Genomic DNA, 16,675 nt, shown 5'->3' with positions numbered 1-16,675 from the left:
TGACATAAACATGGTGATGTTGACATATCAATTGTGGGTAAATGTATATCTTTGACAAGTGACAGATTGAATTTCTAAAAATTTTCATGTTTTGTTTGCACATTGGGTTTATGCTCACTATAACCAGAGCAATGCGGAGCAGAGTAGAGCAATGACCAATAGATATATCCAGCAGTATGGGTCAGTACTGTGTAATTGTACCTTGGTTATGTATTGACCAACAGATTGACCACCCTCGCCACTGGTTCAACACTCCAGGTGTTGTGGATGCTGGTGTCAGTGTAGTGAAACAACTGTCATGTGGTAGAATATCCCTATTTTAAAGTTAAGAACTTAATATGCTATAAGTCTCTGTATCACTTGAATGTAATCACTATGATATGTTATATAAGGTTTACTAAGCAAAGGGGTAGAATAGGTACTCAGCAACCCATGCTTGTCGAAAGAGGCGACTAACAGGATCGGGTGGTCAGGCTGTGTAGATTGATGCTCATGGAGTCAATCACTGGATTGTCTGGTCCAGATTCAATTATTTACAGAACGCCCTCATATAGCTGGAATATTGCTAAGTGCAGCATTAAAACAACAAACAAACAAACATGCCGACCACCTGGTTACAGTTGGCCGACTACATGGGTTCAATGGACCTGATATACAAGTCGCCCTGGGACAATTAGATAGTCACAGAGAACCAGGCACGCCTTTCTGGGTACCTTTATATTTGGTTTTGTTAAAACCCTGCAACTTACTGTGTTGGAGGACAACAATACATTAGTGTTGCGTTTGGTATATGATTTCATGTGCACTCTTTATTTTGTCCAACAATTTATGTCCCTGAAAAAGTTAAGAGTTGAACTTGAAGCTGATGTGGTTGTCATCATAATGAAAATAGATGTAGTCATCCTCAGTGTCTTTGCTCATCATGCAAGGAACAGGTTCAATCCCTGAAATGAGCACAATGTGTGAAGCCTATTCCTGGTTTCCTCCGCCATGATATTAATGCAATATTGTCAAAGGTGACATTAAACCACGCTCACTCCAATAGCTTAAGGACATTTTAGCTGAGGATATTGTTCAGATGTATCTGTCACCTTCAGGATGGTGAGAATACAGTTATACTTATACAAATTAGACATTCATTTCTCCTTGTTAAGTAAAGAATAATAATACATCTTTCTTTCAAAACTGTCGTCATTGGGTTTAGAGTTCCTTAGACTAACATGTACGAGACACTCACAGGGTCTAGAACACTTGAATAGTATAATTTGAATTAGGTGTTCGGGAGTGCTGAGTAATCCTTGTTGGTTGAATAATAATAAACCAGAAAGTTGCCTGCAAATATTGTTGTGGTTGTTTAAGGATCCTACGGCAATCAATATTAATATCACCTGCTACTATTGAATCAATATCAAGGTCAACTGCATTACATGTTGACATATTCAAGTTAGACATACCAATCAACAGGTGTTCATTCCTACTTGTGATTTTCACCCAAAATGCCTTCAGTCCTATTATCAATAAGTTATCTTTGCATTTAGTAAATAAGTTGTCATTAATATATAGAGATGGCAACCCCTCCACCCCATCATGTATAAATGCACTGCAGGAACCTGGTCACAGTCCAGGGAACAATGGTCCCAGAGCCGCTTGCCATGAGTGTTCTGAAGGTCTCTGCTAGTGATCCTAACCCTGTCCCCAGGAGGCCTCATCTGTGTTTGTATCATCCACTTGTTGATACTTCCGCCACTTTGTTTTCAGAATGACCACATCTGGGTTGTAATTGGAGTGGGGAGGGGGAGGGGGGAGGGCAAAGCTTGGTGGGAGGATGAGATGTGTTGGGGGAATGGAATGTTTGGGGATGGGTGGGACTGGGAAGAACTGAGTTGAGTTGAGTTGAGTTGCATGTGGTCACCCTTGGAGACTGACTGATCTCTTTGTTCCATCTCAGTGTATGTTTGCTCGCGGTGGATTTTGTACAACATTTTCTCTGAATTTACTTTTTTTGATTTACTGCTGTGATGGGTCCAAGGTTGGGATGTACATCATAGTAACATCAACATTATAAGACACAGCAGTTGGATACCCCTGAAAGTACAGATGAACCAGAAAACATTTAAATACATGTAGTAAGTGTTTAAATAATTTCTGTTCTTTGACCTAAGAACCTTACAATTAAATATCCTCATCATCTGTTGATACTGTAAATTTAACTCCCATCAAAAACTTTCATATGATCAATTTGGATAGAAACGCAGAGAATAAAACGTAAGGTGTCATGACAGTTATATAAGAATTATTGATCATTCATCATATCTGAAGCAGAATGCATAGCATAATCCACTAGCTGGTGGCATGTGGTCCTGTGAACAGTGCACAGGTCACAAATCAGGAGGAGTTAAGCAACAGGTGGAGTTAAGCAACGTTGGTCACGGAGAGAAGCTGGATGCTTGAAAGCTTTCACCAGGGCTTCGGTCCTGCCCCACACTGAAGCATAGGTAGCACATGTTGGGTCTCCTTGGGCAAGTTCGAAATGTGCCTTTGTTCACCCAGCAGTGAATGGGTACCTGGTAGGATGAGATAGCCATGTGGCTGTTAACCTACTTGTGCCTCAAGGCAGTTTGGGTTGTGTCCCCCTCTCCCCCGGGAACTGAGAATGACTGTTAAGTGTTATGCACAGGGGATCAACCATATATTGACAAAATGTAATATAATTGTTTACACAGAACATGCCTGTTTCAAGAGGTTGAACTGTAGATAACACAACAGTTTGTTTCTCGAGACCATCATTCTGTTTTTATGTTGATATCATTTCTATGTTCATACTGAAGTTGTTTGTTTAGAAATTGATTTAATGACTTTGGTTTTTCTGTTAACCTACGTTCAAGTACCTGATCAGGAGTATGACTTTTTGTGGATTTGGGGTTGAATTTTGTAAAGCCATCTGCCAACTTGACTTGCACCCCATTGGGCTTGCTTTGTGGGCTAAGGGGGCTTTGATTTTGATTTTTATCACTAGTTTGATGAAGGGTATAGGCTACATGAATGTGTTAGTGAGACAGGGATAATTTACAGAATCAAATGTCTTATATAGGCCCCATTTAACTCAGATAAATTACTTTGTATTTAAATTTGTTTTCCCATTTGAGTGTCTTTCTGCTAAACCACAGTGCATGATGTACCCCTCTATTTATCACTCTCTGCCCACTGTACCCCTCTATTCATCACTGTCTGCCCACTGTACCCCTCTATTCATCACTGTCTGCCCACTGTACCCCTCTATTCATCACTCTCTGCCCACTGTACCCCTCTATTCATCACTGTCTGACCGCTGTACCCCTCTATTCCTCACTGTCTGACCACTGTACCCCTCTATTCATCACTGTCTGACCACTGTACCCCTCTATTCATCACTGTCTGACCGCTGTACCCCTCTATTCATCACTCTCTGACCACTGTACCCCTCTATTCATCACTGTCTGACCGCTGTACCCCTCTATTCATCACTGTCTGACCACTGTACCCCTTTATTCATCACTGTCTGACCACTGTACCCCTCTATTCATCACTGTCTGACCGCTGTACCCCTCTATTCATCACTGTCTGACCACTGTACCCCTCTATTCATCACTGTCTGACCGCTGTACCCCTCTATTCATCACTGTCTGACCACTGTACCTAAGGCAACACTTTTTTAAGTTTATGTTTCATGGAAGTATTCCAGCTTTTCACACAAGGTCGGTCGGTCGAAATAAAAATATAAATAAATAGCTATGTCAATAATGTATTTATTTATATGAAAATCATTCTGCCCTGGCATTAAAAGTGAGTTCTGGAATGATTGATGGTGATGTAGACATGGAATTTATGACATTTCTAACTTGTATAACAGGGTCTATAGTAATAGTGGGAGACATAATAAACACAACTAGTTTTCTGTCTAATTTATATATTTTCTAGCTGCTTTACAGTAGTGACGGTGTGCCAATGAAACAAAACTTAAAAATTGTGTGGCCTAATTTACCAGTACGATACTAACAAGTAATTAAGTGCTCTAGGTTTGCTGTGCTGGACTGGGTTCATCAAGAGCCCCTCCTGAATTTTTAATGGTTACCTGGGGGCCCAGAACAAAACAAAGATGATAGTGACACTAGATTTATTCACAGCATTATTTGTCATGGTTTACTTGTTTGTGTGAACAATTACTTGTTTAATAGTTCCTAACCATATGCATGAATGTCATACACTCATATTTCGATGCATTTAAACGCTGATACATTTGTTATGGTTAAATGTCTGTTCCCCTTCACCAAGCAGATGACACGCTGGTCAATAGAATCCATCCTTCAGAGATTGTCTCGGATAAAGCTGTCTATGGTCTACAGTGACATAATTTTACTTCTTAAAGGGGCACTGATCTAAAGCAATTCCCCGGGACTGGTTGTTGCCTTTATTTTTGTTTTTTCCCATGAGTACCCGGATGATATAGCAGAAACCTCGACTAGTTTGCGACCTGTGCTGCGCAATTCGTAAGCACATTTGTCACTTTTATTGACAGTATATATTAGGGCGCATGGTCACATTGATCAACAAAATGAAATACAGTTTTGGAAATGATAAGGAAATGTAGGTATCTTTGTGGGTAGCATCAGTAATGGTGACGAAGTTTTGGTAAGTCACTTGCTTGGTAATTGTGCGATTTTCGTTTACACTATTTTGACAACACAAAGTAAATATTTCTCCTGAGCATTGCTTATTTTATCGTGTTCATATTAAACAGTCTAAATGTGTAAAATTTTCCCTTAGGAAATCTATTAAACGCCTGAATATTCAGTAATTTTTCAAATTGACTGAAAAATATGTCCATCTGTATTATTATGACAACGAATTACAAACATTTTTATGTTTAACATCATCACCAAGGGACTGAAAATGTTACTATGAAAAGTACATTTCTACATGGTTTGGCTTCTAATCCTAGATAATAAGGGGCGGTTTGGTAGCCTAGTGGTTAAAGCATTCGCTCGTATCGCCGAAGACCCGGGTTCGATTCCCGACATGGGTACACTGTGATATTGCTGGAATATTGCTAAAAGCGGCGTAAAACGATACTTACTTACTCCTATATAATAATCTATTGTTATGTGTTTAGGCCCTTTTGATCGTCCTTATCAATTTTAGTCAATCTGTTAAAGAAATGGACAGATTTTTCAGTCAAAATGACACATTTTATAAATTGCCTGACAGAATAACATTTTACAAATTGACTGTTATATATACAAGCCTACAAAGGAAAAGACTTGTGAAAACAATGTCTATCGCGCATCGAAGAATTTCCCAACCAAGACGTAGAGGAACAAGAATGAATCTGTCCAATGCTATAGCGAATGAAGGAAAACAAAATGCAAATATCATAATTACAACCTACCAAATTTATGTGTATAATTTTAGGCAGCTTCCTTGTTCGAGGAATGTATCTGTGAATATCCACACAAAGGAACAATATCCCACTCGTCTGCAGCTGTACAAAGAATGTTATTCGATGTGAAATGTGTCTCTGTAACAATCAAATATTTTAAAATATATATATCATTTCGGGATATTATAACCCATGTTTGTTTCTCAACTGATCACTTAGATTGTTTCAGGTGTTTCACATAGGTGTCAAGTCTCAAAGGTTGGCTGAGAAAGCCCACGTGACAACTATTTTCAAAACGTCCACGGTTCCTAAAGAAATCCACTGAGTAAGATAACAATGAGCAATCATCAACGTATTATCGGTTAACCCTTTAAACAAAGTATGTTGTTTTTACATCGACACTTCACGCCATGATATGAGTGTATTCCCTTTGTTTTAGTAAACCTAGACATGTAAACACTCACTTTTGACATATCCACTGTGCAAGATAACAGTGATTAATCAATCAATGTATTTTCTGTTAATCCTTTGATGACTAGGAACGATCCGTTGATTTACAAAAAAGTAAATCAACAGATCATTCATCTCTTGCTGGGCTGCCACATGCATATTACATAACTCACATTTCACCTCACTTCAAACCTGGATTTAGATTGAATAATTACCCCAGACACAATAAATGCCAAATGGGAACCTTTGTCAGGTATTCTGAGTGGTGCTACCACTAATTATACCTGTAATAAATTCATTAACTGACTATCAAGTGAATGACGACAAATACACAAGTATAGGGTTATACCAGAAAATGTGGATGACAACAAGGGAGAAGTAATCGTATTCTCGCCACAATCCGAAATACGAAAATGCTTTCACTGCATGGATACTTTTTTTATTATTAAACTATAACCATCTGGGATATTTCCAAATGACGACATCCGATGAGCTCCGCCGTTCTTTTTGTCTGTTTGTTTAGGCTGAAGAAATTAATTAACATGCGCCCTTTGTCAAAATCTTTATAGATCACAGTTAACCAATGAGTGTTCAAAAATGAGTAAAACAAATAATGCCTCCAAGTCCTTGCAGACGGTAGCCCAGTCTCTTGTCACGCTCAGTTGCGTTACGTATCATCCGGGTACTCACGGCGGGGGGAAAACAATAACAAAGGCAACAACCAGTCCCGGGGGAACTGCTTTAGATCAGTGCCCCTTTAAGGGTTCACGTTGATGTCCGCGCTGCTGGGCAAGTCAAACCTTCATCATCTTCACTCATCAGTAACAGGATGACAGTAACAGGCTCTCAGTCAACCTAATCCGTGCTTATGCTATGAAAACACAACAAATATATTTTAGCTATCTGTACTATTTTCTTAATTCACTTACATACATGAAAATAACAATCTCCCGTCTCCTCCTTTTGCATTATTTGGTAACTTTCAACTTGAAGACCTATTTGAAGCAGATCTAAATATGACACAGATTTACCTGGAGTAGACAAACTTGGTGACAAAGATGTCAGTATTTTGTTCAAAATTTGGATTTCTTAAAAGTTCATATTTTCCTAAATTCTGATATATTTTAATGCATGGAGTTACTTCCTACTTGCCCAGCAGCTGGTCGAGGGATGTTCCCCATCATGTTTGTTTAAGGTGGGGGCTCATCTCAGAAACTGTGGGGGACCTGTGGATGCTTGTAACACATAGATAGTGATTTGCAACACAACATGTGGATACATGTAGCAGGACTGGGTCTGATGCCCAACACATATATATTTTTTTGTTTATCCTAGGAGAGGTATATGTGGAGTGACCACAGTCCTTAGGTGTCCAGCATACAGCATGGCTGAGTACCCAAGCTGGCCATATAGACAAAAGGCTTGAGTAGGGAGAGGGCTGGGGCTATTGTGTTAGTTCACAGGGTGTGACATTCACAAACAAACCATGCAGTAAGCATGCTTAGTAAGAATGCCGTGACTGATAGTTTAGTGTTTAAAGTAGGCTGAGCAATAAAATAAAATGACTACAGCTGCATTTAATTATGTACATGAATTATACTTAAAAGTTAAAATATAAGAAATTTCAAAATAGGTAACTGCCACATACATACACAGTAGACACATGTTTCCTTCACATCTCAACTTTACATAATTCACACTGCAACTGCATATTGATAATCATCCACTGGTTTCAGACTAGCAAGAAGTTGTTTCCCCCCATTCAAGGGCATGGTCTTGGTTTCAATACATATTTGTCTTGGGGGGGCAACTGACCCATAAAAATATCACTTAATATAGGCAACAAATCTCTTCCAACTGAAGAACAAACTTCGGGAAACAACCAGCAAACAAATTTTAATTTAAAAAAAGCAAACTGGCAGCTGTTTCTAAAACTCTGCAATCAAACCGACACATTGTAAATACACAACACAGACATTGACACATTTAACCTTAATTTAACAAACAAATTACATAAAATTGCCATTAAATGTATACCCACCTAAAAACATAACCATACACACAACCCAGTACCTTGGTGGAGCACCGGAATAATAAATGCTAGAAAACAAACAAAAAAGGCTCTCAACAAATCTTAGACAGACTGTTCTAAGTGACCTTTAGCTATACAACTGAGAATTAAAACTAAACAACTAATCACAGCAGCTAGGTAAAATCACTGGCAAACTGTGTAACAAATTTAAAGCCATAAAAGATAACTGCAAACAAGCTATTTATCCCAATATCAAGAACCTTACCACAAACAAAGAAAAAGCTAATGCAATGGCTGCCCACATTTTTAAAAAACAAGCAACTCCACCAACTGCCCACCCCAATTTCAAAACACCATCAATAAACAGCCAAAATACACTTAAAGACCAGACTACACACTTCTCCCAATAAACAAGATAATAAACATACATGAATTACAAACAGCAATTGAAAACCAAAACACAGCCTGAGCCACAGGACTAGATGACTTTAGTTACAGTATACTTAACAAAATACCAATTAAAATACAAAACATACCACTACAACTTCCTAATCAAATATGGCTAACAGGCACCACAGCAACACAATGGAAACATGCTCAGGTAGTACCAGTCCTCAAACCGGGGAACCCCCAAAGCAAGCCTGACTCCTACAGCCCCATCTCTCTTACTTCCCACATTTGTACAATCATGGAATCCATAATTAATAGCAGGCCTAATGTCGAAATTTCTACCAAAAAAAAACCTATTTAGTCCTGACCAGAGTGGCTTCACACCAAATAGACAAAAGTTTAGACCATTGTTTACATTTGGAACAAGATATTCGAACAGCACACGCACAAAAACAATACACATTGGCCATATGCATAGATTTTAGCAAAGCTTTCAACATCCCCAAACCAGACAATAAGCTTTAAACAGGCACATTCTAAATTTCATACACCCCATAAGGTAGCATATTGTCACCGACTCTCTTTAGTTTCATGATCGCTGACATTTTTTCCAAATTCAGCCCAAAATACAAATATTTCAACTGCAAAATGTTCAGATGACATCTCCTTTGGGACTTCATCCACTTTAATAACACAAGGAAAACTAAAATACAATCTGCTCTAAATGGCATTCAAATATGATCTACCCAATGGGGATTTCAAATAAATACTAAAACTACAATTGGCATGCTCTTTAAAAACACATTAATGAAAAATTATGCACCCAAACTGCACTTTCATAATGAAGAAATTACTTTCCAAAAAGAGGCAAAATTCTTAGAAGGTTACATTCGACCAACATCTAACATGGACACCCCATATTCAAGATCTGGTCAAATCATGTGAAAAAGATCTAAACCTAATGTGGGCCATCAATCCAAACTTGATTATGCCACTCCGGTCTTTAATGGCATAACAAACAAGAATAATGAGATTGTAAACTCACTGCAATATAAACCCCTTAAAAGAGCCCCTTGTGGACTGGTACTGCACTTAACATACTGCTATTAGTGTCAGGCATTACGTCTTTAAATAACAGAAGACACCAAAATCAGCCTAATTACTGGGCTGAGGCCGAACACAACCCTATATATAAACTACTTACAACTGACTATAACAATATAAAAATCTCCACAATTAAATAATTCAAAACAAAGCCCCCATACCTAACACACTTACACAAACTACTTCAAACCCACAACCTAAACAACTTAAAACACACTCCCCCACTACAACACTATATACATAAGCCACCACCCAACACGGACACCTCTCTACATAACATACTACAAGCACAACCCAACACAGACACCTCTCTACATAACATACTACAAGCACAACCCAACACAGACACCTCTCTACATAACATACTACAAGCACAACCCAACACGGACACCTCTCTACATAACATACTACAAGCACAACCCAACACAGACACCTCTCTACATAACATACTACAAGCACTACCCAACATCTCCCAAACAGAAAAAAACAACAATAACACTTAACTGTATACAATTAATCTGTCCATCTCATACACACATATACACAGATGCTTCACAAAACACCAATAAATATACCGGCATAGGTATCCATGTAGACCAACCCCAAGTAATAACTACTAATTACATTATAAAAACACTGCCGAATTACTGGCCATATCAGCAGCCCTTCACCAAGACAAAACCTAGGTCAAACCAACTTTCTCATAATTTCAGACACCCTTTGCTCAATAAAACAAATCCAAAACAAATACTCAAAAACCCGACACGACCTAATAAACAATATCATACAACTAACTTCAGAATTAAAATCAGATAATAAAACAGTTAATCCACTATGGATACCCAGCCACTCAAACACACATGGTAATGACATAGCAGACACAGCAGCTAAACTACCAACTACAAACCCATTCAATTTTACTTCATCAAAGGCCGACATGAAATCAAAATTCAAAATTTCCCAACCCTTATTCCAAATTCTAACTCTAACTGGATCAAAACACTCTTCACTAGACCCATGAATAAGTGCCACAATTTCAACCTTTTGAACTTTCATGATAAAATAATATCCCATATCATTGGCGGCAACACAAGACAAAATTATACACTTTAAAGGCAACATAGACACATAAATTGTAATTGCAGCCACTGTCACTCACCTGAAGATCTTAATCATGTTATTAATAACTGTGCTTTCTATAGCACCTTCCACACTTAACTTTATCACTCTAGCCCTTCTCACTATAAACACAATATTTACTCTACTCTTCAGCCCCTTCAACCCTCCCACAATCTTCAACACAATCCTACAATTTATCCACAACACAAAACTCACAGAAAAGTTTTCGACCATCCCCAACAAACGCAACCTTAAACCTCTCTAAAATAACAACATTTTCTCATTTAGGATTGTGATCCAAATTTCCAGCACGGATTGTCTTCTATGGTGTCCAGCACCTAATCGCTCATATCCATACTACTAAAGCAGAACCCCTATAACCCAGGACAGCCAGCTCACTCTCTGCCACCAACAACCACCACCTTATCTCACCTCCCTGACTCCCCCAACAACAACCACCACCTTATCTCACCTCCCCGACTCCCCCACCAACAACCACCACCTTATCTCACCTCCCTGACTCCCCCACCAACAACCACCACCTTATCTCACCTCCCTGACTCCCCCACCAACAACCACCACCTTATCTCACCTCCCCGACTCCCCCACCAACAACCACCACCTTATCTCACCTCCCCGACTCCCCCACCAACAACCACCACCTTATCTCACCTCCCTGACTCCCCCACCAACAACCACCACCTTATCTCACCTCCCCGACTCCCCCACCAACAACCACCACCTTATCTCACCTCCCTGACTCCCCCACCAACAACCACCACCTTATCTCACCTCCCTGACTCCCCCACCAACAACCACCACCTTATCTCACCTCCCCGACTCCCCCACCAACAACCACCACCTTATCTCACCTCCCTGACTCCCCCACCAACAACCACCACCTTATCTCACCTCCCCGACTCCCCCACCAACAACCACCACCTTATCTCACCTCCCCGACTCCCCCAGCCCAAACTTTCTAGACTTCGGCGAGGCTTTATTACGATTTGTATTTCATTAGTAGGCCCCCATATTACTCAACAGCTTAACTGTTTCATACTAACTTTGCCCACTGTGCTGTACAAGTATGTAATATATACTGTAGCATTATAGTAGGCGCCCATATTACTCAACAGCTTAACTGTTTCATACTAACTTTGCCCACTGTGCTGTACAAGTATGTAATATATACTGTAGCATTATAGTAGGCCCCCATATTACTCAACAGCTTAACTGTTTCATACTAACTTTGCCCACTGTGCTGTACAAGTATGTAATATATACTGTAGCATTATAGTAGGCGCCATTTATGTTAGTCTAAACTTTTCTAACACTGTTTATTTGACTTCTTTCTATTGTAGGGTGGTGGGGTAGCTTCGTGGTTAAAGCATTCACTTGTCATGCTGAAGACCCGGGTTCGATTTCTGGTGTCCCCCGCCATGATATTGATGGAATATTGCTAAAAGTGGCGTAACACCATACTCACTCACTCTTCAGTGTCTCGGTCTAGTTTTTGTTCAGTTTATTTTCCTTAAAAACATCATGCAATGTTTCAACATAATATTGTATTATCTTCTGATTTGTCAATATTTGTCCTTCCAAAAGAAATCAGGGGATATATTTATATTTTGATGAAATGTCTTAATGTGACATGTGACGTGTGACATAGTCCTCCAGTACGACATGATCCTATAGTGTGACATGATCCTATAGTGTGACATGGTCCTCCAGTATGACATGATCCTCCAGTATAACATGATCCTATAGTGTGACATGATCCTATAGTGTGACATGATCCTATGGTGTGACATGGTCCTATAGTGTGACATGATCCTATGGTGTGACATGATCCTATAGTGTGACATGATCCTATAGTGTGACATGATCCTATGGTGTGACATGATCCTATAGTGTGACATGATCCTATGGTGTGACATGATCCTATAGTGTGACATGATCCTATAGTGTGACATGGTCCTCCAGTATGACATGATCCTCCAGTATAACATGATCCTATAGTGTGACATGATCCTATAGTGTGACATGATCCTATGGTGTGACATGGTCCTATAGTGTGACATGATCCTATGGTGTGACATGATCCTATAGTGTGACATGATCCTATGGTGTGACATGATCCTATAGTGTGACATGATCCTATGGTGTGACATGATCCTATAGTGTGACATGATCCTATAGTGTGACATGGTCCTCCAGTATGACATGATCCTCCAGTATAACATGATCCTATGGTGTGACATGATCCTATAGTGTGACATGATCCTATGGTGTGACATGGTCCTATAGTGTGACATTCTATGGTGTGACATAGTCCTCCAGTGTAACATGATCCTCAAGTATGACATGATCCTCCAGTATGACATGATCCTATAGTGTGACATGATCCTATAGTGTGACATGGTCCTCCAGTATGACATGATCCTCCAGTATGACATGATCCTATAGTATGACATGATCCTCCAGTATGACATGATCCTATAATGTGACATGATCCTACAATATGACATGATCCTCCAGTATGACATGATCCTCCAGTATGACATGATCCTATAGTATGACATGATCCTCCAGTATGACATGATCCTATAGTGTGACATGATCCTCCAGTGATCCTCCAGTATGACATGTTCCTCCAGTATGACATGATCCTATAGTGTGACATGATCCTATAGTGTGACATGATCCTCCAGTATGACATGATCCTATAGTGTGACATGATCCTCCAGTATGACATGATCCTCCAGTGTGGCATGGTCCTCCATTATGACATGATCCTCCAGTATGACATGATCCTATAGTGTGACATGATCCTCCAGTATGACATGATCCTATAGTGTGACATGATCCTATAGTGTGACATGATCCTCCAGTATGACATGATCCTATAGTATGACATGATCCTCCAGTATAACATGATCCTATAGTGTGACATGATCCTCCAGTATAACATGATCCTATAGTGTGACATGATCCTCCAGTGTGACATGATCCTATAGTGTGACATGATCCTTTAGTGTGACATGGTCTTCCAGTATGACATGATCCTCCAGTATGACATGATCCTATAGTGTGACATGATCCTATAGTGTGACATGGTCCTCCAGGATGACATGATCCTATAGTGTGACATGATCCTCCAGTATGACATGATCCTCCAGTGTGGCATTGTCCTCCAGTATGACATGATCCTCCAGTATGACATGATCCTATAGTGTGACATGATCCTCCAGTATGACATGATCCTATAGTGTGACATGATCCTCCAGTATGACATGATCCTCCAGTATGACATGGTCCTATACTGTGACATGATCCTATGGTGTGACATGATCCTCCAGTATGACATGATCCTATAGTGTGACATGATCCTATGGTGTGACATGGTCCTATAGTGTGACATCCTATGGTGTGACATAGTCCTCCATTGTAACATGATCCTCCAGTATGACATGATCCTCCAGTATGACATGATCCTATAGTATGACATGATCCTCCAGTATAACATGATCCTATAGTGTGACATGATCCTCCAGTATAACATGATCCTATAGTGTGACATGATCCTCCAGTGTGACATGATCCTATAGTGTGACATGATCCTATAGTGTGACATGGTCTTCCAGTATGACATGATCCTCCAGTATGACATGATCCTATAGTGTGACATGGTCCTCCAGTATGACATGATCCTATAGTGTGACATGATCCTCCAGTATGACATGATCCTCCAGTGTGGCATTGTCCTCCAGTATGACATGATCCTCCAGTATGACATGATCCTATAGTGTGACATGATCCTCCAGTATGACATGATCCTATAGTGTGACATGATCCTCCAGTATGACATGATCCTATAGTATGACATGATCCTCCAGTATAACATGATCCTATAGTGTGACATGATCCTCCAGTATGACATGATCCTATAGTGTGACATGATCCTCCAGTTTGACATGATCCTATAGTGTGACATGATCCTCCAGTATGACATGATCCTGTAGTGTGACATTCTATGGTGTGACATAGTCCTCCAGTGTAACATGATCCTCAAGTATGACATGATCCTCCAGTATGACATGATCCTATAGTGTGACATGATCCTATAGTGTGACATGGTCCTCCAGTATGACATGATCCTCCAGTATGACATGATCTTATAGTATGACATGATCCTCCAGTATGACATGATCCTATAATGTGACATGATCCTACAATATGACATGATCCTCCAGTATGACATGATCCTCCAGTATGACATGATCCTATAGTATGACATGATCCTCCAGTAGGACATGATCCTATAGTGTGACATGATCCTCCAGTGTGACATGATCCTCCAGTATGACATGTTCCTCCAGTATGACATGATCCTATAGTGTGACATGATCCTATAGTGTGACATGATCCTCCAGTATGACATGATCCTATAGTGTGACATGATCCTCCAGTATGACATGATCCTCCAGTGTGGCATGGTCCTCCATTATGACATGATCCTCCAGTATGACATGATCCTATAGTGTGACATGATCCTCCAGTATGACATGATCCTATAGTGTGACATGATCCTCCAGTATGACATGATCCTATAGTATGACATGATCCTCCAGTATAACATGATCCTATAGTGTGACATGATCCTCCAGTATAACATGATCCTATAGTGTGACATGATCCTCCAGTGTGACATGATCCTATAGTGTGACATGGTCTTCCAGTATGACATGATCCTCCAGTATGACATGATCCTATAGTGTGACATGATCCTATAGTGTGACATGGTCCTCCAGTATGACATGATCCTATAGTGTGACATGATCCTCCAGTATGACATGATCCTCCAGTGTGGCATTGTCCTCCAGTATGACATGATCCTCCAGTATGACATGATCCTATAGTGTGACATGATCCTCCAGTATGACATGATCCTATAGTGTGACATGATCCTCCAGTATGACATGATCCTATAGTATGACATGATCCTCCAGTATAACATGATCCTATAGTGTGACATGATCCTCCAGTATGACATGATCCTATAGTGTGACATGATCCTCCAGTTTGACATGATCCTATAGTGTGACATGGTCTTCCAGTATGACATGATCCTCCAGTATGACATGATCCTATAGTGTGACATGATCCTATAGTGTGACATGGTCCTCCAGTATGACATGATCCTATAGTGTGACATGATCCTCCAGTATGACATGATCCTCCAGTGTGGCATTGTCCTCCAGTATGACATGATCCTCCAGTATGACATGATCCTATAGTGTGACATGATCCTATAGTATGACATGATCTTCCAGTATGACATGATCCTATAGTGTGACATGATCCTCCAGTATGACATGATCCTATAGTGTGACATGATCCTCCAGTGTGACATGATCCTATAGTGTGACATGATCCTATAGTGTGACATGGTCCTCCAGTATGACATGATCCTATAGTGTGACATGATCCTATAGTGTGACATGATCCTATAGTGTGACATGGTCCTCCAGTATGACATGATCCTATAGTGTGACATGATCCTCCAGTATGACATGATCCTCCAGTGTGGCATTGTCCTCCAGTATGACATGATCCTATAGTGTGACATGATCCTCCAGTATGACATGATCCTATAGTGTGACATGATCCTCCAGTATGACATGATCCTATAGTATGACATGATCCTCCAGTATAACATGATCCTATAGTGTGACATGATCCTCCAGTATGACATGATCCTATAGTGTGACATGATCCTCCAGTTTGACATGATCCTATAGTGTGACATGGTCTTCCAGTATGACATGATCCTCCAGTATGACATGATCCTATAGTGTGACATGATCCTATAGTGTGACATGGTCCTCCAGTATGACATGATCCTATAGTGTGACATGATCCTCCAGTATGACATGATCCTCCAGTGTGGCATTGTCCTCCAGTATGACATGATCCTCCAGTATGACATGATCCTATAGTGTGACATGATCCTATAGTATGACATGATCTTATAGTGTGACATGATCCTCCAGTATGACATGATCCTATAGTGTGACATGATCCTCCAGTGTGACATGATCCTATAGTGTGACATGATCCTATAGTGTGACATGGTCCTCCAGTATGACATGATCCTCCAGTGT

The 16,675-nt window shown here is 40.0% G+C and overlaps 1 protein-coding gene across 1 annotated transcript in view; it reads left to right on the top strand.

The window, feature by feature from the left end:
* LOC125383692 (extensin-3-like) overlaps window positions 1-11,885 on the top strand; it is a 15,444-nt gene extending 3,559 nt beyond the window's left edge. The window contains exons 2-3 of the mRNA XM_048402396.1: window positions 10,897-11,500; window positions 11,873-11,885. Coding sequence (XP_048258353.1) covers window positions 10,897-11,500; window positions 11,873-11,885 — 617 coding nt within the window. The remainder of the gene's footprint in view (window positions 1-10,896; window positions 11,501-11,872) is intronic.
* Window positions 11,886-16,675: the final 4,790 nt, after the last annotated feature.

The sequence above is a fragment of the Haliotis rufescens genome, unplaced genomic scaffold (genome assembly GCF_023055435.1).
Source record: "Haliotis rufescens isolate VD_foot unplaced genomic scaffold, xgHalRufe1.0.p SCAF_26, whole genome shotgun sequence".
Lineage (NCBI taxonomy): Eukaryota > Metazoa > Mollusca > Gastropoda > Lepetellida > Haliotidae > Haliotis > Haliotis rufescens.
This window is presented reverse-complemented; position numbering and strand designations above follow the sequence as displayed.